The following is a 22,367-nucleotide window of genomic DNA, read 5'->3' on the forward strand; positions in this document are numbered from 1 at the left end:
GCTTTTGTCAGTCTTCAAAGCATCCAACCTCCCAGAAAACACAAACTTATGGAACTGAGCCTTACTTAAGTCTCTCTTACAGTACCAGGAGTGCTACAGAATTTTCCTGGTTAACAAATGTTTGAATTTACACATACTTTGATAGTTTACAGTGGTGGTCACATACATTAAAAGCTGTACAGTAAGCTGCAGAATGTTATCAGTGAATCAGAATGTTTATCAGGGTTCCATTTTAATTCTTCCCATATTATTTTCCATTGTATAAATGGATAATAAATTAAGGTAATGTTCTGGGTTTTTTTATTTTGAAGGGTAAGAACTACATGTTATAATTTTGAATTATGATTTACCACCACTCTTTTCCCTCTTCAGCAGAGGTTTAATTTCATTTCATTTACCTCATGTGCTTTGAAATATCCCAGAGACATGAGGCTTCAGTTGCAATAAAAATATTTCTGCTGCATAATTTAATAAAAAAGGCGACATAAAATTAAATAGGAAACTTTTTTTTAATGCGTTGATATAGGGGTTTCTTGCTTGCACCTCCCAAGAGAATAACCTGTCCTATTTTTATTCTGGAAAAAACTCAAGCACTGAGCAGTTTTAGCTGATTTCATAGAATCATAGCATGTTTTGGGTTGGAAGGGACCATAAAGATTCTCTCATTCCAGCCCCCTCTCTCATGGGCAGGGACATCTTCCACTAGACCAGGTTGCTCAGGCCTTGAACATCCAACCTGGCCTTGAACGCTTCCAGGGATGGGGTACCCACAGCTTCTCTGGGCAGCCTGCTCCAGTGCTTCACCATGCTCATAGTGAAGAATTTCCTCCCAACATCTGATCTAAACCTGCCTCCTTCAGTTTAATGCCATTACTCTGTGTCCTATCACTCCATGCCCTGATAAACGGTCCCTCTCCCACATTCTTGTACCCTTTGGCTGGAATGCTGCTGTGAGGTGGCTCTCGAGCCTTCTCTCCTCCAGGCTGAATAACTGCAGCTCCCTCAGCCTGTCCCCACAGCAGAGATGCTCCAGCACTCTGATCATCTTCGGGGCCCTACTCTGGACCTGCTTCAAAAAGTGCCCTTTCTTCCTGTGTTGGTAGGTCCAGAGCTGGATGCAGCATTCCAGGTGGGGTCTCATGGAGAGCAGAGTAGAGGGGGGAAGTCCCCTCCCTCAACCTGATGGTCACCGTTCCCTGGTTCTGCTGGCTGCACTGAGACAGGTGGCCAACTGCTTTGCAAGACAAATGATCCTTCTTGCCAAAATCTGTGCTGTGATACTATGCATAATTAAGGGAAATGCATTTTATTGGACTGTGGAAGCTGAGAAGCACATAACAACATGCTTTGTGTTTATTTATGTTAAATTTCAGCTTTGGATCAGACCCCGCCTCCCCCCCCCCCTTCCAGGTGACAACTTTCAACTCCCAGGCACCTGCAGTGCACAGACCAGTGTTGGAACAGGTAGGTCCTAGCACATAGAGAGGAGTCAAAGTTTTACCTTCACTACTGAGTTGGCACCACCATGCCATAACCCTACTGCAATCTGCAGCTACCAGCACACTTCTCTTACCGCTGATTTATTTAGATAGTTGTTGATGGTTTAATAGCATTTAATTAAGCTTAGCACAGTTAAAACCAGCTAAGGTTTGGCAGCCACTCCTGTCATTGCAAATCAAGTTTTGTATTGTGGACAGGGGAATCAGGGAAACAAGATGAAAATTATCTCTCTTGCACCACCCCCTGGTACTTGGCAACAGGCAACTTCCCAACACTGCTGCCCCATCTGAACTGTCTGTACTAGAATAACATTTTTCACATTACACATACTCAGCATATATTTTTAAGCATCTCTAATGAAGCACAGCCATTTGTGTGTATGTATGTGCATATTCATACACATGCTCTAATACATACAGATATGTGTGTGCATGTTTATATATAAATGTACACACATATTTAGCTATTAACACAATGGAACAGAAGTGTCTCTCTGGAAGTGATTATTTAATCCCAGACAAGGAGCTTCCTGTAAGATCAGACATATTAGCTTCAATACTTTTGAACTTCATCCACTGGAATAAATTTAAATCCCCTTTACATATTGGGTTAAATAAGAAATTTGTTGTCACTGTTTTAGACGACAAAAAAAGGTTGCAAGAAGCTATGTGTGTTCCTGGTGGATCTGTAAACTCTTTGAAAACAATTTTCACATATTTTCCAGCAAAGCTGGACTGCCTTGTTCCAGATTCTAACACTACCCTGGGAGAAATTAAGATGTTCAGTTTGCATCAAGTTCTGCACAGATCCCAGGGAAAACTTTCTCATCCTGGCTGCAAATTTTTAAGTGAGAGGTTGAGCTGCTGCTCTGTGCTGTGAATGGGTCAACAGAACCACTCAGATTTGCAAAGAGACAGAAGAAGAGACAGAAGAACACTCTATGGTTTCCAGGGCTGGGATGAGATGTTTTCCTGAAGTAGTTGAGGAGATTCCACAATTCTTCGGTACTTGGTTCTCTGTGAAGGTAGGATGAGCGTGTTGGTGCAACAAATCATGCAGCCCAAAGTTCTAAAAGTGCTGTATTTGCTAAGTTACTTTGGGATACAGTGACATAATACTTCCAGAGATCTTAATCTGACTACTTTTAAATCATCTGGTTTTAAGAAGCTGGTATGAAGCTGGCACCGAAGGAACTAAACAGCAAGCTTCCCTGCCATTATAAGCACCTATAAGATAATCTGTAAACTTTTAAATTGAGATTTGGCACAGGGCTTGAGCATACGCCAATTTAAAGTACAAAAAATTCCCTCTGGCTTACATCTGTGAAGATGAGGGAGGATAAGAACAGTGTCAGTTTAGGAATACATGCAAGCAAAGATCACTCTCTGGAAATGCACATTTACTAAATACTGTGAACACATCATGAGTGCTTCAACTCAACAAATATTTGCTGAATCCTCTAATACCGAGGCCAAAGAAAGCTTTGGCAAATGTAAATTGTAATCGACTTAGATATAGAATCAAATTATTTGAGAACTAATGGGAAAGCTATAAAACACTACAAAATCCATCAGATGTCAGTGGCTAAGTGATAACTTGACAATTGGCATCTTCACCAGCTTCCCATACGTAGGAGTTGTTTTAAGCTTTTACATTTTCACCTGTTCCTATGTACGTATTTTGGGACCTGTGGAGTAGTCTGTTTCTTTAATCTTGAGAAACCAAGCCTACAGATATCACACGTGGAAGCTCCATGTGATCCTGGATGTTGAGGGTTCCTGTGCTTTGACAAGTTCTGGCAGCTGCCACAGGTGAGTGTGTTCTACCCAGTTAGTGAGAACTGATTAAAAGCAGAAACTGAGGTGGGCTCTTACAACCCCTCCACATAAACAATGAAGAGTAAGGTAGCAGCAAAGGTCCTAAAGCCTCCCAAGGCACTCACAGCACTAATCCTTCCTTCCCACTAGTAGCATTTCCACCACCACAACTCCTGCACCCAGCGTGGTTCCACTCACTATCAACACCTTCCCATGCATTTACAAGGAGTGGATGGGTGGGGTGGAGAAACAGGGTTATCCCCAACAGTTTAAACCAGGAAGTAGCTGGAAATTTAGCACAGATGAGTAACTCAATTTTATTTAAATGGAACACATTGGGGCTGAGATGAATAAATTTTTCTGTATTTTGAGTTCTATAACATAACACAAAATTATGCAAGCATTCAAAATAGCAAGAAAAAAAGTGCAAAATTACTTCTGTGGTAATACAAGACAAATGTTGGCAACCAGCAGTATTTTAGAAGCAACAGTAGGAAACAGATCAGGCAAAGCACTAATTTATATAGCAAGGTAGAAATGCAACTACTTTACAGGCTTTTCCATATAAGACAGGAGAAAGATCAGTTGCATACATTCAAACCTATGAAAGGTAACTAAACCACAGTATTTGAAAAGTAGCCTTGTATACCAGCTCCCACACAAAATGTAACTATAATTTGACTTCTTGCTGAGCATATTGCACTAACTTATTATTTGTCTTGGCTTGTTTTTTTTTTTGGGGGGGGGGTTGTTTTTTTTTTTTAATTATATATGATAAAATGACATGTTGAAGAACTCACTTCCTTTTAAACACTGGCACTAGGAAATTAGAGCTATGCTCACAGTAACCATTTAAGAAAAAACAAAACAAAACAAAACAAAACAAACCAAGCAAAACAAAACAAAACAAAACAAAACAAAAGTTGTCATAGTAGCAAGACAAAATCCAGCTTGGAAAAATGAAGAGAAATATAGCTACTGCAATATAAAACTAAGAAAAAAAAGTTTAATGAAGGGCATAAAGTCCCATTGAATCAATCCCTTTAGAAAAAAAAGATTTGCAAATGTATGTCCAAAAAAAAGTGTTAAACTACCGTTCTGTAATGTTTGAGTTCAGGAGCTAGTGTGACATTTGATTTGCATTTTCCACAATAACATTCTTTAAAGCAGTGATTATGAGGCAACAATCTTATATATGTGTATATATTTGTATCTGCACATTGAAGTAGGTCACTGAAGTCACACTTAGGACAACAAAACTACTCAAAGGGCAACTACGGGCTCTTTATGAACTCCTGAAGAATGGGGTTGTCAATCAAACTTAAAAAAATATTTTACAGAGCAGTTTCATGGTCATCAAAAATTACAACACGAATTAATGAAGCTTGAGTCAAATCCAGCCTTTAAATTATTCCCATAGGAATAAAATTGTTTATATTCCAGGCATTTGACTTGACAAGAAAAACTTACTTAGGATTCTTTTACAGATGAATCAAACTGGCCCAGACACTGTAACAAGGAATTAAATATTTTATCTTTGAAAATCCCAACTAGAAACAACAAAATAATTTGGAAGAATGATCAACTGTGTAAGCAAGTAGCAAGACATACATAATGTGATTCAAAAACTAAACAATTTAGTTAAATTTTCCAATGCATTAGAAGCTTATTAACCTGAACTGTTCGAAGAGGTTGATGATACATGGATTCACTTGACTATATTTAACCCTCAAATTTTCATCCAGAAACAGCTACCAATGACAAACAGCAAAATACACAAAATTCAGAGATTCTCAAGGATGTTACTGCCCTCTTGGGAACCTGAATGGAGGAAAACATAGAAAAAGTTACAAAAAACCAAAAGATAACTGAGAACCCTATGGCTAATATGAAGGAAAAAATATTGCTGTATTCCCATATCTGTATTTGCATTCGGTTTACAAAGTTTGGGTTCAGGGCATTCAAATTAAATGTCTGCATTTTTATACAGAACAAGAAAGAATTCTCTCCCTCAGAAATATGCGGTATTGTGCACACATTCATCCTCTTAGAGCTGGGCTTTTTAAATTTAAAGCCCTCAAAATATCACAGTCAGTTGTGGTGTTGGAAGAAGGAACTTCTGTTGCAGAGGTCTATTTACACCTTCTTAACCTTTGGCTGAGGTCAGGCAGCCAAACCACATTCTAAGCTCTATAAGGAATTAAGAGAGAGAATCTTAAGATACCATTCTTTAGCATTTATAAATGGTTAACCATGCAATAAATTAAATCCTAGCCTGAAACAATCCCCCACAGTAATGGAAAATGGATAGGATAATGGAAAGTATATGACAAGAGCAACTTTGTTGTGGGGTATGTCTTAATTACTTAGATACCAACAACCTACTGATGTACACAGTGCAAAGGTTATTTCTGCTACTACATTTGGAGTTTTTCTCCCATCATAAAAGAAATTGCTTTTTCATTGAAAGATTGAACATTTTCAGAATCTCTTCTTTTAATTAAATCAAATATTTTCACTGCATAGGAAAGATATTGTTTTAGCCTACTATTTCACACAAAGAAAGCACTTGAAAGACAGCTAAACAGCCTTCAAATTACAAGAAAAAATCCTAAATGTTGGCTTGAGGAATGCACACTTTAGAAGAAATAATCCAATAGATCTCAGCCCAAAACTGCTGAGAATTTTTTATATAATTCAAATTGTGTGGCCCTATTACCTTACTCTTATATTCACACAATATCCTTACAGTAATATCAGCAAATACTTTCAGGTGAAATCCTGCTATTGTTATTGTCTGTGATGAATTTCTATCTTCTATTTGCTAAATGAAATTTGGCAACTGAAACCAAAGGTCAGTATCTCACTACGACACAGGAGCAGAACAACAGGAAGAGTTTTGTAGATCAGTGGAAAAAGCTTGGAAGCTTCAGTGCTGCCATTTTTAATATGTCTGTTCTTCCACCAACATTTGCAATGCTGCAAATGCTTCTTTCAAGGGATTTTTCTAACAGTGGTGTATGCTGTCTTTTGGAAGCTCTGTTCTTCTGATTTGTCTTAGAAAACAAATTTCCCTTTCACAGTAGTTTTTAACCTTGAAAATGATAGGGTGACTTCCATTAATAAAGAACTAAGCACAGAGACTCTTAGTATTAGATTCAAATGTATAGCTTCTTAAAATGTTAAATACTTCTCTCACATTGCTTTATTAACACACTCCAACAAAATGAAGAAAAAATTAGGATTATGCTGTGCTTTCCTGGGCAAGTCAAGAGGCCGTGCAACTTGGCACATAAGTAATAAAAACTAATCCTTTTTCAAAATAATTGCAAGAAGTTTTTTTGGTTTTTTGTTTTTTTTTTGTCATGAGTTATAGAACAAGGTTCTTCCTGCTGACTACATCACTGAATTCCAATGTAAGGACTTCTCACACATAAATCTTGCTACACAGTAAATTTGAAAACTCACAAGTAATTCCCAAGTGTTCCAATGAAAACATGCACTCTGAATGCATATGTAGTAATATATAATAAAGGAATTTAGAGCCCAGCTTTTAAGAATCAAAACTGTAGGCAGGAATCCAACAGCAGAAGTTGTTTTAGCTCCAGTTTTCTTTTTAAATCAACACCAATGAAGAACCCTTACCAGTGGGATTCTTGGAAATCATATTTTAAACACTGTATGAAAGACACTGTTTTCTCTTCAGGGTTTAAGTGTTGTTCACCATGATCAACTTGATGCTGTGGCATTTAACACATAAATAAGAAAAAAAAATCAGAGTAAAAAAAAGTAAAGTTTTGACCATTCACAAAGACACCACTGCTGCTCATCAGTGCTCAGTGAAAGTCACAGACTTTGCACCTGTGGATATCTGTGGTGATCACTAGAACAGATCACCTCCGAAGAAGGACCATGCCTGCTTGAACTGCCTGGCCTGAAGCAGGAGAGATGAAATGCTAAACCCAGGGACAGAATATGCTGAATACTAAAGTGTGAAGGCTGGAGATGGAAAGCTTCCATCCATACCGGAGACTTTCTTTAGGAAAAGCAGACAATTGATGTATTTGTTCACTGGACGAAATATATCCCAATAAGGAAAGGAAGGACATAAAGTGCATCTCTGAGAAAAAATGCACATACCATATCCTAATGCTGTATTCTTGATATTCAAAGGAATGTTGAAAGGACAAGCTTGTTTTATCCTTCAAGACTGTTATTGACAACCACCCACAATGTGGGTTGAAATAGCTTGTCAAAAAACTAAATGTATTCAGTTTTCATGACAGACAATTTTGTCCTGTGGTTAGATCTCAACACAAGAGCATTTAGCCACGTTTCTTGTAATATTATCAAGTAATATTCACAGCTCCACTTTACTGGTTTTTGGTTTTAACTTCAGCTCAGATTCAAGTGAAACTTTGAAGACCAAAAACCAGGCTTACCTTAGTCTGAAAAAAAATTGAGACAATCAAAGTAAAAATTTATGTCAAACTCTAAGCTCTAGTACGTACAAAGTGCCTTTTTTCAAACATTGCTTGTTTCACAAAAAAGCACAATGCTTTATTTGTTAGTGTCTTTTGCATCTGTTACCTCATCAATTTGCTCTAGAAGCTATTTCTTTAGTGAAGTGTTTCCTTTGTAGACAGCTGATACCATCATCATGATCCAAAAGCACAGGAATTATTATAGACATGTGACATTATTTTAATAAAATAAAATATTTTAGATTTGTACTAAACGTACCCAGAGTTTTCTTTCAATACTCCAGAACACCATAAGTAGACGTTTTACTTCTTTTTGGCTCTCTTTAACTTTGAATAGCCTTCTTCTTTCTGCTTACAAAAACAAGAGAAACAGAAAAGAGCAAAAACCAATAAAGCAAATAAAGCAGCAACACTAATCTAAAAGTTCAACTAAAAACGTTTTTTCTGAGTTAAATGCTTGGTTAAGAAGTAAGTAATAAAAGTTTATGCTTTCCAATATAAATTATTTAAACTATGTTTATAAGTACAGTGGCTAAATATCTAGGATCACATCTACTTTGAAAATATCTTTTACATGCTGGTAACTATGACTTGCAAAACCAACTATAATTTCTGATGATCAGTAATGACAAAGGCTTACTCTTTAGAGATAAGCTGAAGTGTTTAGTAGCATTTCCAGTTACCACCATTATATTTTAATCTGGGGACAGGAGGAATCAGCCTAATAAGCATCAGAGTCCACCCTACCCCAATTAACAGATAAGTCTCTTTCTTATTCCTGACATGCCTATGAAACTTCCTGAGAGCTGTGCATCCATCTGTCTTGAGTCCAGCAGTGGTAGCAGTGCAGTGGCAGTGTGAACTTGCTGTGTCCTGACACTTCCTAAAAGTAGCTTGCAGGACTCAGGCAGGAACCTGTGCTACTCACAGCCTGCCTGGAGAGTGAGGAATGTATGGGGCACTTGTGACTCCTGACCAGGACAGGGCACTGCCCCTTTCCCATTCCAGAAGTGCTGCCAGACCAGCTACAAACTCTCCATGCTCACAAGCCCTGGTATGTCTGTTATTCCCAGTGGCAAGCAAAGGACTTCATTAACTCATATTGTGGTGGAACTCTCCCCTCAATACCTAGACCCCTGGGGTTATTATTCTTATAAACAGCTATTTTTAGTTGCTGGTTTTCTTCTCTTTGAGAGAGTGACTCTACTGCTGTATCAATGCAGTGCTGGGCCTGTAACCAGTGACTAGGTTGTGGCCCTGTGGAAGGGCCTTTCCCAGCTGCAGTTGGATGGGGCCAGCTCAGAGCAGCTGGGCTGGCGCTTCCCACACAAACTCCTCTCCTCCGTGCTGCAGCTCGAGCTCTGGGGTCTGTATGAGCATGTTCCTACAGCAGGCCCCTGGGGTGCTGCACTGGCCTTTTCTGATCTGCACGGAGAGCACAGACTGTGTTCTTGTAATTACAGTTAAAACATCCAGAATTGTCTTGTATTTGGCTTTAAAACCATAACAAAACAAAAAGTAATTTCTACAGAATGTTGCTAAATTCAAGTCCTTGAGATGAAAAAATCAGAGAGCCATTGAGAACTCCCAAAGTTATACTGAGCAGGATAGAACGTTTCTGTAGAATCAGAAAATCTGCTTCAGAAACAGTAACATCCTTAAACATTTCAGTAGCATCTTTTGCTGGAGACAAACATTTAAAATGAACTCTATCAGCATCAGTGACAGTATCATCCCAATGGTTACTGTTAATTTTATCCTGGTTAAGGTTAATTTTATCCAGAGAGGTCAGTAAGACTTCTTAGCCTGCCCATTTTAACTGGAACACACTAAAATTTTTAAAATACCTTTTTTATCTCTTAATTCAGGTCCTTCTGGATTGGATTAAGCAGTGTATGTATGTATGGGGGGGTTACCTGTCTTCTTCTGGCACAACCTTTCTTTACAGATGCTTCCATGTTGCTCTCCTTGACTGGCAAAGTCGGTTCTGAGGTCAGTGTTTCACACATCAGATACTTGTTCCCTGTAATTGTCTTAAAGTACAGAAGTTCATACCTTCATTAGAAAAACACCCCACAACATTTTGAAGAAGATCTCTAACTTTTAAAATTACCTGCTTTTTCAAAACGTTTCCTCATCACACAAAGCTGAGATAATCCACCAAATTACACTGCATAGATGAAAAACATGATAAGCCCAAAACATTTCACCCATGTACCCAATATATGGAATACCATCCTCATAAAATTTGTACTGCAGTCATGTCAACTATTTATTTAATTGAAATGCAGGGAGAATCACAGAAAAAATAGGTGGTAAATTACTTCTAGCCATCAAGTAATCAAAACTTTTACTCAAATAGAGCTAACTTCAAGGATCACCTTGCTTTGTGTCCCATTCAGTCAAGTTCTGAGAATCTGGAAGGCTAACAAACCCAAAAACCTCCCTCTGCAACTTGTTCTAGTAGCTGACTAGTTGTTCTCACACTGAAGACTTTTTGTCTCATGTCCAGTGGGATTTTTTTTTCTGTTGCAACTTGTGCTTTTTATGAAACTGTAACTAAACTTGTATTTGCAAAGCCTCCATGTTGGTCTAACAGCACAATGCCTTACACACAACTGTTGTCAGCACTACACAATTGATGAGGTCTGAGATTCCGTCCAGGAGGAAGAAATTTTTCCATTAATATGGTTTTATATGGAGAGAGACTGAACACCAAAAAAATGCCGCCATGTTAACCTCATACAGACCTGCATATACTGTCTAAAACAAAGGAAAACAAATTAACCCACCATAAAAGTCCCAAATTAAAGACGTGTTTATTTCACAAAGCACAGCAAGTCATCCTCCCTTTCAGAAAAAAAGCAGCGGAGGCTGAAAACATTAAGTTATATGATAGAATTAAAAAAAAAAAAACTATATTGAGAATGATGGTAGAACACGATGAAAGTCATGCTCTATTTCTTAATGTTACTTTTGAATTTGTGAGGAGCAGTGAGAATGAGCCCTGTTCTGTACTGTACCTGTTCAAAGTTAGGTTTGGAATGATGACTGCTTGTCTCGGCAGTACAGTCCTTAGAGTGGCAAGCTGCTTTGTTTTCTTCACTTTTGGCCATGCACACCATAACTTTGAAGACAGATTCATGAATATTTAGCCCAGCTCCTTTATTAGATCTCTTTCTTTGTTGCACTGACAAACTGGAATTTGTCATTTCATTGTCTAATTGACAAATCTGCAAATGCACTTCCTCTGACTGGTGGTGTTTCTCAAGAAATTCATTAGTATTTTGACTTGCAAACTTTTTCCCCCTTCTTGCACTGCAAGTAGGAGATTCATATGTATTCAGACATGGACTGGTGTTTGATTTTTGAAGCAGTGGCCCAAAATTCTTAAGAAAGAATGGAGAACTTGCCTTTCTGTGATTGACTTCACTCGATTTCCCACCTGAAGCTGAGTTTTCAGAAAAATCAGAGTTAGCAATTTGTTCATAAGACTGGGTTTTCCATCGGAATATGGGTGTACCATGTTTTGTGTGTGTCTTTGTATTCTTTACCTGAGGCACGCTGCTGTCTGTGGGAGTTTTGACTGGCCTATTTTGAATGCGTTTGAAAACCTGAGTTATGCTGGATTTGTGCACAGACAGCATAGAAGATGAAATACCCCCACTTTTTATTGGTGAATGCCTTTCAGCATTTTCTCTTTTCTTCCTATCTGTTTGATTTGTGATCTTTCCATTCATTTGCATCAACTTTCCTTTAAAAATTGGTATAATTTTGCTGACTTTAGGGGGCGTGGATTCAAAGGCTGAGTTTACAGGTGTTCCTAAAGATTTTGCAGCTGTTAACTCTGGTAGGCCTGGAATTTGCTTATTGCTAATTGATTTCCTTGTTACTTCAGTGCTAACTCCTCCTGTACTCTCACTGCTACTCGAAAAACTCTGTCTTCCTGGCTCTTTGATCAAACGCTCCATCCAGTGGCTGTTTTCCGTACTGCACGGTGAAGGAATTCCAGGCAAAGTCGGTTTTCTTGGAGGAGCCTGAGTTAGACATACTACACAAATCGTCTCACTGTCCGATTTCGTATGCTTAGGCTTTATTTCCTGCAACACATCAAGAGCTGCTAAACTGAACGATCTGATAGTGCCACCTAATGCATTGCTGTATGATATCAACCTAATACACATCACAATATATAAGCATTCAATTTTGTGTTTTGGATTAGAATGACTATATTTTAAAACCACATTTAGTTGTCACTATAAATTAAGTTTGTTTTTTTATCCTCCTCGAGATTTTCTTTTATAAGCTATGCTAGAATATCTTATTTCTCAGAAGGAAAGACAAATTACAGTAATTACCTTGGTTTTGTGCTTTCCAACTGGATAATGTCTACCCCTTTTGAGGGGTTTTGCACAGGGTTTGACTGACAGGGCTCCTCATACCTTAAGACTTTTAAGAGCGTCTGTATTCTGAACAAAGAATCTGTATTCTAAGAGCATCTGTATTGTGTCAAAAAGACAGTTTGGATATCTATAAAAACTGCAGATGACATGGAAGACCCATTCTAGCTTTGATCACTGGAGAGACATAAACAGGAACTGCTTTCTGAAAGAAGATTTTAGTATTTTAGAACCTCTGCAACTTCTGTCACTATTCTTTGTTCAGAATGAATTACTTCATTTCTTCTTTCACACACTACTAACAAGAAATTTGAACCTCAGCCTTTGTCACAACCTCAAATTGTAGGAGTTTTGATTACTTGCTTCCTTTCCATCACCAGACATGGAGTAAATCTTACAGCTTGAGTGTTTTAAAATGCTTATATCCACAGAGTCCTCTTTTTATTTTTAAATAAATTGTAATACTAATACTACTGCTAGTAATAATAATAGTAACAACAACAACAACAACAACAACAATAATAATAATATTAATAATAATAATAATAATAATAATAATAATAATAATAGTAATAGAATCATGAATGGTTTGGCTTGGAAGGGACCTGACAGCTCATCTAGTTCATCCCCAGTGCCATGGGCATGGACAACTTTCACCAGACCAGGCTGCTCAAAGCCCCATCCAGCCTGGCCTTGAACACTTGCAGGGATGGAGAATCCACATCTTTGGGCAACATGTTCCAGTGCCTCACCACGCTCACAGTAAAAATGTCTTCCTAATATCTAATCTAAATCTACCCTCTGTCAGTTTAAAGCCCTTCCTGCTTGTGATTACATTGCTTGTCTTCATGTAATAGTAACAATACTAATAATGTTAGTGTTATTATTGCTGTTATTACTGCTTTTATTATTATTATGGAAAAGATTTGAGAAAGTTGTGGATGTCCAACTGTAAAAAAAATCTATAGAACTGCAAATACTGATAGCAGCTAATGAACATCAAGTCCATTTTTTATGTGTTTATAATGTTAATAATAACTTTATAATGGCAACTACTGTAGCTTACACATTAATTAAAAGTTACAGGACTGATAGTTTGTTGTGAAAAGCATAGTTATATTCTCTTACTGTGCTATGAATATGATAAAGACCACTTCATACAATGAAAAAGTATGTGCCATCAATATGTTTATCAAAAAAGCCTCACATGCACTGAAGCCCTGGAGAGTTCCTTTGTAGCATAAAGTGCTTTACTTGTCATCTTCACTGGAAATCCACACAGCTGTGAAAAATTGCTCTTCATGTCAGCAAGAAAAGAGTTCACGACACTTTCTGCATCTGTTCTGGGGAAATACTGCACTGGCTGACTTCGGATACAACTTAAAGGGTACCTGAGTAAGTGTTCAGGGATTTCAACAAGTTTCTTTACATTTCTATAATTATTAATCATCTTTGTTGAGAAGGAAACATGTGTTAGTATAAATGTTTTTTTTAAAAGTGAACAAAAGCACTTAATTCCTTCTGGGCCTGAAGTTTTTAAAGCTACAAGACTTCAGCACAATTTTATCACACTAACCTATAACAGCAAAGATTACTCAATATAAGTAACCCTTAGTTTAGCCTTTCCTGGCAGGAAAATTCTCTTTAAAAGCAATCTTTGTTGGCCACATTTTTACACAATTTAACTTTCTTTTACACCAATTTATCCTACATCACATTTAAAGTGGCATTATCACATTTATGGAAGCCGTGAAGCAAATTGTTTTATTTGACTTCCTATTATTCAATACTGGGACAGAGACTTGACTAAACATTTTGTTTCAGTTTGTCTAGTAAAACACTTCTCTACTGACTGCTATGAAAATATGAAAGAAGGAAATGTGGCACACTTAAAAATGAAAAGCAGAGCTTTGCTTGAAATGTAGGAGAGGAAATGTAACAAAAATATTCTGAAAGGATACGTGAAGAACCTTTCCCCTAGTGGTCTGAAGTAAACACTCAAGTATATTTTTATCTCTTCAAGATCCTCAGGAAGAATATATCCATACTTAGATAAACCAAATACAAACAGGCATTACAAAGAAAATAGGCACAAGAAGGGAAGAAAAATGAAAGCAGTGTATGTGTTTCTTACCAGACTCTTCCAGTGCATCTGAAAATCTTTATATGATTGGAAAGGAGATTCTGGAGGAATTATGTGGCTGATGTTTATGATCTGACCCATTTTCATGCTGTGCACAGGTAAAGAAGGGATGTTTAGAAACGGTGTCATAAAATCCAGTTGAAAATATACTTGCCTTTTGGGAAAAAAATAATCTTACTTTCAGCTTTCAAAGTATTTCGAGACTATTTTTATGTTTTGAGAACTACTAACTTTAGGTCATAAGCTTATGACATAACAATAGCAATATTTCCTGAAGTATGGTAAAGAATGTGACAACTGCAAGTGCCATTTCTCTTCAACACTCACTAGCAATGAATGTAGAACAAAAGCAAATATCATCATTACTTCTCTTGTATTTAATGATGAAAAATCTTAGGTAAAAATAGAGGTAGTTCAAGGCAAAGGTGGAAACACTTTTTTAAACTGACTTTCTGCTAAAATTGTGTTTGAGAAAAAACTGGTGCTCTTGCACCAGTAGTACAAAGATTAGTAAAACTGAAATAGTATTTGAGTGTTTAATTTATAATTTGTTGATTTTTCTTATTTTCTGTAATAATGAGGTGATAAAAACATCAACAACAACAATAAATTTCTGAATTTAAAACAGACCGTAAAACAGAAGTGTTCTTATCACTAGTATCAAATTCACAATTTGTTAGGGCAAACATTCTAAGAAATGTTTATTTCTGCTGAAATGTGAACAGATTCCTACCTTGGCAAAACATAGCACCAGTTACTTAATATGGAATGTTGCTGAATAACTGTATATTCATTGCTGTCAAACAGCTTTATGGTGTTTGCTGAAATATCAAAATCTCCCAGCTTAAAACAGAAAAGAAAGTTTATTTGCAAATAACTCTACAGCAGTACAAATTTAAAATTTCAAAAATAATTGTGTATCATGACACACTGAAACTTGATATATTATTCTTTCATGAGCCCTCACAGACTTATTATTTCAGAAGATATTACCATCATCAAATTGCACGCTTATGTTAGAGCCTACAGTTCCACAAGCCATGCAAGTAAAAGGTTTAGAGTTTATTGAAATCAGTGAGATTTAAACTTTATTTGAAATGGTTTAATAAGAGTATAGAATGAATTTCTCCAACTGAGAGCTGTCTTACTTCCATACCCATTTTAAAAAAGTCTAAATTAGATAACCATGCTCAGCATTCTAGTAACTGTGTGTGTCACTTTGCCTAGGCATGTGCAAATATCCAAGGAACAGAATTACAGGGACATGCAGTTTCATCCTCTGAGAAGTAAAGAAACACCACACTTTTTCACAATGACAGAATTAGACTATAGGGGACAATCAAAGACATATCTGAGAAACAGTTTAACTTTTTATAATCTATGAGGGTTTGCATTTATTCATTGAGAAGAAAATCTGGCCACTTCCATTTTGGAAAAGCTGGTAATAAAGCCACATCATGATCTTTTCCATCATTGGTCTATATCATTTGGGAACTGGCTTCTTATAGATAGCTTTAATGTTTATGCTGTCCCAAGCAGGTCTCAGAAGAAATCCTGTTCTTCTATTTCAACAAAGAACTTTGATCAGAAATATTTATTTTATAAGAAACCAGCAAGCCTGAAGAATATGCCCTGCATGTATGGACATATTCACCACAGGTGACATGGCTGTCAAAAAGGATAATAAGCTTTCAACCTCAACCATGATTTCTTAAACAATGTATAAATTAAGCTTACAAGCAGAATAGTCCTGGCTGCTCCAGTATTTTGGAAGCTGCATAGAAATTAAGCAGATTCCATAACAACCATACAAAGGGACCTCGAACGTGGTGCTGACAACTTGCCTGTAGTTGCTCTGTTGTTACTCAAAACTGTCCATGTACTACAGTGTGACTGAAAGCTCTCTAGAAAACACTGCTAGAAGGAAATCTAGAGTCACAAAGACACTTCACTGCTATATTCCGTTAGCATTATTTGAAAGCTCTCTTTGCCTCGGAGCTCAGTTTTACAATGCCTGCTAGAATGTATCAATATAGATGCAGTATGGATGTTATAACCTATGCAGATAGTCAATCAATATAATTATTGTCTCAATGCAATCAGAAATAAGCACTTCTATCCCCATCACACTAACTGGAAGTCACCTAACAGAAAAGAAGATTAAGATTAATAAAGCAAACACAGTCATAGAAAATATAACTGGCTTATACCTTGGGGGGTGGCAGCCGAATTGAGCAAGGCTCCACACTGATGCAAAGCTGTCTCTCTGACACATTGAGGTCTAGAACTAAATTGGAAAAAAAAGCGCACAATGCCCTGCTTTGAATTACAGCTCATCTCTTAGGCAGAAAGCTAACCCAAATATTTATTTAAGGTAATTGTTAGTCAAAATGCTGGCTTTGAAAATCAAAAAGCTAGACTTTCTCAGCACAGAAATTAAAATTAGGTGCATTTTAACTGTGAAAAATAAAAATAATAATGAATTACTGTCATACAGCAACTCAGAAATTCAAGGCTGGCTGTGCAACTGTGTGCTTAATACTCATATCCTTGACAATCAAATACCCATTTTCAAAGCAAATGTAGTTCATACAACCATTTCCTGCACTGAGTCATTCAGCCCAGTATTTTCCCTCCAGGAGCTGACAATAGCAAAGACTAAATGAGCAAGGCAAGCATTTATGGACATACCTCCAGAACCTCCACTCAGCTGAGTTTCTCAACATATATCTCTGCTACAAATTTAGTCTCCAATATCCCCAAATGTAATCTTTAACTTTTATACTGGAATAAAAATATTACTTTTTATTTTTTGCAATAGCTAACCAGCATGCTTTGTGACTTCACTTTTGTGAAAACAGTACATATTGGACAGTCACTATATAGCTCATTTTCCTATCTAGTATTATGGACCTTTCACAACACTTGAAAGACTCATAATTTAAGGCAAGTGCATTTAGTTGCAATAATTGTAACTTTAAAACAGCAAATATCAGTCTAAGTCTGGAGATTAATAGGATAAAAATTATCTACTTTGTGAGTAATTTTTCAAAGGTTCAGTTGAACTGATAACTATTACAGACAGAACAACACCTGCCACCAAGTGTATTTTGACAGAAGTAATTTCAGAACGAAAACCAAAGACCCAGTGCTGGTAATACAAAGATTGCGGCAGTATCAAAGTGCTTGACTTTACCTAGCTCTCTCAACTTTACCATTAACAGCATATTGTACTTACCGACAGCATTTTGCCTTCCTGAATGAGACAAAAAGTCTTTCCCTTAATAAATAGAATAGGGAGACATTATTTTCTAAACCATATGTCTAAAGTCTTTATGCAAAAAAAAAAAAGGAGAAATCACATAGTTTTGTTTGTGTCTATCACAAATGCTAAAAGGTGTGTTCCTTCTAAGGAGAGAAAATAAATTAACTTTTCACTGATTCATTAACATCTTCTATAAGAAAGAGAGATATGTAAAAGTATATTAGTGGACAGCAATCTATACATCACTTTTTCCTCCTAACCCTCTACTTCCAGCTGGTACTCCTGAATCAGCTGATTTCATTCTGAGACCCATATATTTTGAAGATACTGAGAACAGGATAATGTTGTTACTGTGGCTGGAAATAACAACATGCACACTTTTCTCAGCACATATTTGAAATTATATATACTATTGCTCCATTACAAGCACAGTACAGTTTTTCATACCTTGGTAATTCACATTTGTACTACACAGGAATTAGCAGAGATGTCAGGCAAAGAAACTATGATCCTAAAAAGACAGAGTTTTGTAAAAGGAGAGGGTCTGACAGAAAACCATTTCTGTTTGAAAGAGCCTACAGATCAGGTGCAGAAGTATCACTGCTGAAAGCATGAATCCAAAAAGCAGGCCAAATTTTTAGAATTGTTGGACATTCTCTGTCCAACAATATTTGGTTTCATCTGGTACATTGCATTCAGTGGACATAATTATTTGATCTATTACAAAGATAAGGAAGAAGATGAAAAGGTGAACGGCGTTTCCATTCAGAATATTAACTTGAGTCATTGAACTTGGATAACAAAACAGTAAAAGTGTAAATAAAGAAAAAATAATAGGATAAAGGAATGAAACAATTTATTATAATGAATGAAAAAGTTGTGGAATTTAAATGATGGAAAATAGATGTTACAATAAAGAACTGAAAACTAAATGCTTGATCCCTGACCCAAGTGAGTCAAATACCTTGCACCAAGAGATGACCAGCCTTGTTCCATTTGGGTGCAAGTCTGGCTGTAAGTGTGTAGGAGAGACAGGTTTGGAGAATGGCTGGAGTAACTCTTTGTGGTGCTTCCAGCTAATAACAACAGAGACAAAAAGAAACATACATTTTTAATAATTAAACAGATTTTTTTAAAGGCCTCAGTCAAAATTTAAGCAAATCTACTGCTACTTCATCTTGGAGCCAAATCCTAGTATGTGCCACACATGTTTAGCTTTCCTAAACACGTTTCTTAGCTACAAGAGGAAGGTAGCACAGTATTTCATGTAGACATTTGGATTTCACACATCAGTAAAGTGAGGTGCATGACAGTTCCTAGAATGCTTTCACAGGGCTTGATAATAGACTTGGGGACAGGATTAACTGAACCCTCTGGAGTACTTTACTCGATATGCAACTCCCTCCAGACAAGAGGCACAACATTCAAAGCTAACAGTTACCTCTGCTGGCAGAGTCAACACCACAGACATTTTCTGGCAATCACAGTAGATAAATTTAGCTTTGCTCACTCAACAGCTCCACTTGCGTGCCTGTCCTGCAGAGCTTTCTCTTGAACATCAGCATTAGTCAAGAAACTAACTAGAGCAGGCTAAAATGAGTTAAGTAATACATCTCCAGAGAGATGTTTCTGATGAATCCTGCAAGGAACTGCTTGGTGTAGGAAAACCTAACAATGACAGATCACCTACACATATCAACACAAAGCAGTTCTGTAAGGTAAGCATATTTGAACAGTGTATGTCTTACTAATCTGCATATGCACTTGCATTTCTTGGAACAAATTAAAATACACCCAGATGGCTGTGCAAATGAATTATGAGAGCTATTGACTTTGGTTACAATCAGTCTTCTGACTCAGCAATTTTAGGGCATCCACAAATACGTTCATAAAACCCATAGACGTTGCATACTAGAAAATAGTAAATAATATGCATAATGGTTTAAAAAACATATCAGCTGTTAAGCCCAGGGATTCCATTTCTTCTCCATGCTTTTGTTTTGTTTCCCTGAGACTGTCCTATCCTAAACCCAAAGGTGAATGGGGAGACAGTTCAGCTGCCTGAAGGGGATGACACCAGCAGGAGAGCTGCAGGTCTGTGGCCCAGACGTTGCCTCCAGGTCAGTCCCCAATGCTTCTGAGCAGGAGCAGGATGTCACTGAAGCAGAGAAATCTAGAGGTATTGCTCTCAAACTTCTTAAAACTATTGAGTCTGACAAAGTATATTTACCATGCCCCAATTCACAGGACACATTTTGTCTGTGGGGCAGACTTATTAACCCTGAGACTTAGTTTCTGTAGTGCAAACTGCAGGGCCTATGAAAAATACTCATCTCTGGCAACAGCAATTGCAGACAACTGTAACAGTCTAAAGAACTGTGTCATATTTCAGCACTTACAGTAGCTCTGTGTCTCTCTACATAGGCTTGACATATTCCTGATTCATAAAATGGTATCTAAAAGTAACAATAAAAAAATAAATCAAGTGTTTGGCATTAAGTGTAAATTAAATTCTGGTATAACAGTGAATTTGCCTTCAAAAAGCATGAAAAGCGAATAGTTGAGCAAACACTTTATCCTATGTTTTAAAGGAGAAAACTAAAATTAGCTCAAGCATTTGTCATAGTGTAATCTCATTTCTGGCTGAAGAGACATTCACAAGCAAGCCAAACAAGCCAAAGACTGCCCAAAAAAAAAGCTGCAGAATTCTGCACCTGCTTCTCTCCTTGTGAATTGGGTGGCACCTTATCAGCTGAGTCCATTTCATTCCACAGATTGGTTCACCATCTGAAAAGGCCATTTCATCAAAAGAATAAAGGACCTAAGTTGTCCTTCTTTACTACTAATGCACAGAAATAAAAGTCTGCTTTAAATGAAATATTTTTATTTATCTTTGATCCTCAAAGATTCTTACTTCTTAGAGAAACATAACATGTATGTGTGACAAATATAATTGACCCCTAGCCATACTTTGGTTCAGACTGACCAAGAAGCAATAGGCCTCACATCCTTGGGATGAACTTGCAAGCTGGAAAGTCCCTGGCTCATCTACAAGGGAGTGAAGATGTCTTGAAAAATATGTCAAAAGATGTTTTCGAAACCCGAAAATACAAGATAACCAAAGTACAGAAAGAGCTATCAGCACTAAATCAAAGACATCTGTCTTGCCTATACTATTGATTAGGAGCCAACTACTTCACCCTTTAAATATTAAAATCAGGATGGGCCCAGTCTGAGCACTCTGAATGCCAGACTGTACAGCAGCTGACCTGTGTGGCAGGTGACTCTGTTTGAGCAGGGACTCCTCTCAAATTTAGAGATTCCATACTGGAAATTAAGAGACCCTTCCTTACACAAGGTTTAGAGACCCCTTGCCTGTGATCTGCAGTAAGTGACTGAAAGCATGCTGAATTCATGCTATGAAGAATTATTAATCCATGCAGCTACTCAGATACTGTAAACACTGTAAGGATAATTCCATTAGGCATGAACTGTTGACCAAGTCTGAGACAAAGATTGGATACAGCCACACGTAGACTCCAAAAAGGAATTCCAAAAAGGGACCCACCTTGGACTGCCTCCACAGCTGGGCCCTCTTTTGCTTTTTGCACCTCTGGTCTCTCTCTGAGTCATTCTAACTCAGTTTATCTTTTCATCTTTCTTCCATGCATAATTATTAAGGTAAACCTTGGCACCAAACTTCCTGGACCTTGTCAGAACACTGTTAAAACTGCTAAATTCCATCAGGCCCATCAAACTCCGTCAAATTATTATTTTACCTCAATAAAACATTGTGCTCCCTTTCTCTTTTGAGTGAGCTGCACTCTGCTCCTCTGCAGCAGTTCTGTAACTACACATACTTATTTACACAGTGATACTGACCGCCATCACGACCGAAATTTGATTCAGTGTCCCCATAACAGGTGCAGAAAGGATCTCCTGATACAGGAATAATAATTGTCTATAAAAAAAGATGAGAAATACATTTTAAATGGTTTATTTTCTCAAATTTATTTTCCTCAACTTTTGCAAACACAGTACATTCCACTTTTAATCAGTTTCCATTGGTTCAGTATAATAAATTGGATTAGTCCAAGTTACTTGCCCTAGATGACCCACAATGGTCTAAGAAAAAGATTACAGGCCTTTAGCACACAAATGGAGCTCTCCAAAAGTGTTCTTTTTGGCAGAATTTCTCATTTCTCCCCTTTTCTTTTAAAGGGAATAACAATGCTTGGTGAATACTAAGGAGCCTTCATCTGCTTTCCAAATAGTCTTTTCACTTAGTCTCAACCTACATGAAGCATCCCAGCTTTGCAAGTAAACACAGATGAATTTTAACCATTAATTAATTTGAAGTATGTGGATTCATTAGCTTTAGCCTATGAAATTTAAAACGTAATAGATTTTTTTTTGCTCCCCAATAGCCAGCAAGTTCCCTGCCCAAGGAGAAAAAAAAAAAAAAGAGCTATTTTAAACAATTTAGTACTGTTTGCCACTGATAAGAATTCAGCTGATTTTATTACAGTTAATTCTAGAATGGCTAATAAAATATTTGAATAACAACCACTAGCAGCTTGTGGAAATAATAGCCCTCAAAACTCTTTACCTGCAAGTCTTTATCTGTGTACTCCTTGTCTCAGATTCTGGTATTTGAGAACTCAGTGTTACTGTAGCAGCACAGAGTTTTTGCAGCTCAGGCAGACTGACAAAGAACAGGGTCTGGTGTCTGTTGCTGTTCATGGTGTGTTGTTGACT

At 37.2% G+C, this 22,367-nt stretch overlaps 1 protein-coding gene across 1 annotated transcript; it reads right to left on the minus strand.

Annotated features, from left to right (window-relative positions):
- Positions 1–8,104: 8,104 nt before the first annotated feature.
- C1H18orf63 (chromosome 1 C18orf63 homolog) lies at positions 8,105–22,352 on the minus strand. The gene is made up of 13 exons (XM_062511736.1): positions 22,219–22,352; positions 21,492–21,570; positions 20,009–20,065; positions 18,574–18,685; positions 17,583–17,624; positions 16,555–16,631; positions 15,078–15,187; positions 14,336–14,432; positions 14,163–14,248; positions 13,409–13,592; positions 10,825–11,901; positions 9,718–9,834; positions 8,105–8,149 (listed from the first exon to the last, which is right to left on the minus strand). The coding sequence occupies exons 1-13, from the start codon at positions 22,350–22,352 to the stop codon at positions 8,105–8,107; spliced, it is 2,217 nt and encodes a 738-aa protein (XP_062367720.1).
- Positions 22,353–22,367: the final 15 nt, after the last annotated feature.

This window comes from Cinclus cinclus, chromosome 1 (assembly GCF_963662255.1).
Source record: "Cinclus cinclus chromosome 1, bCinCin1.1, whole genome shotgun sequence".
NCBI classification, from domain to species: Eukaryota; Metazoa; Chordata; class Aves; order Passeriformes; family Cinclidae; genus Cinclus; species Cinclus cinclus.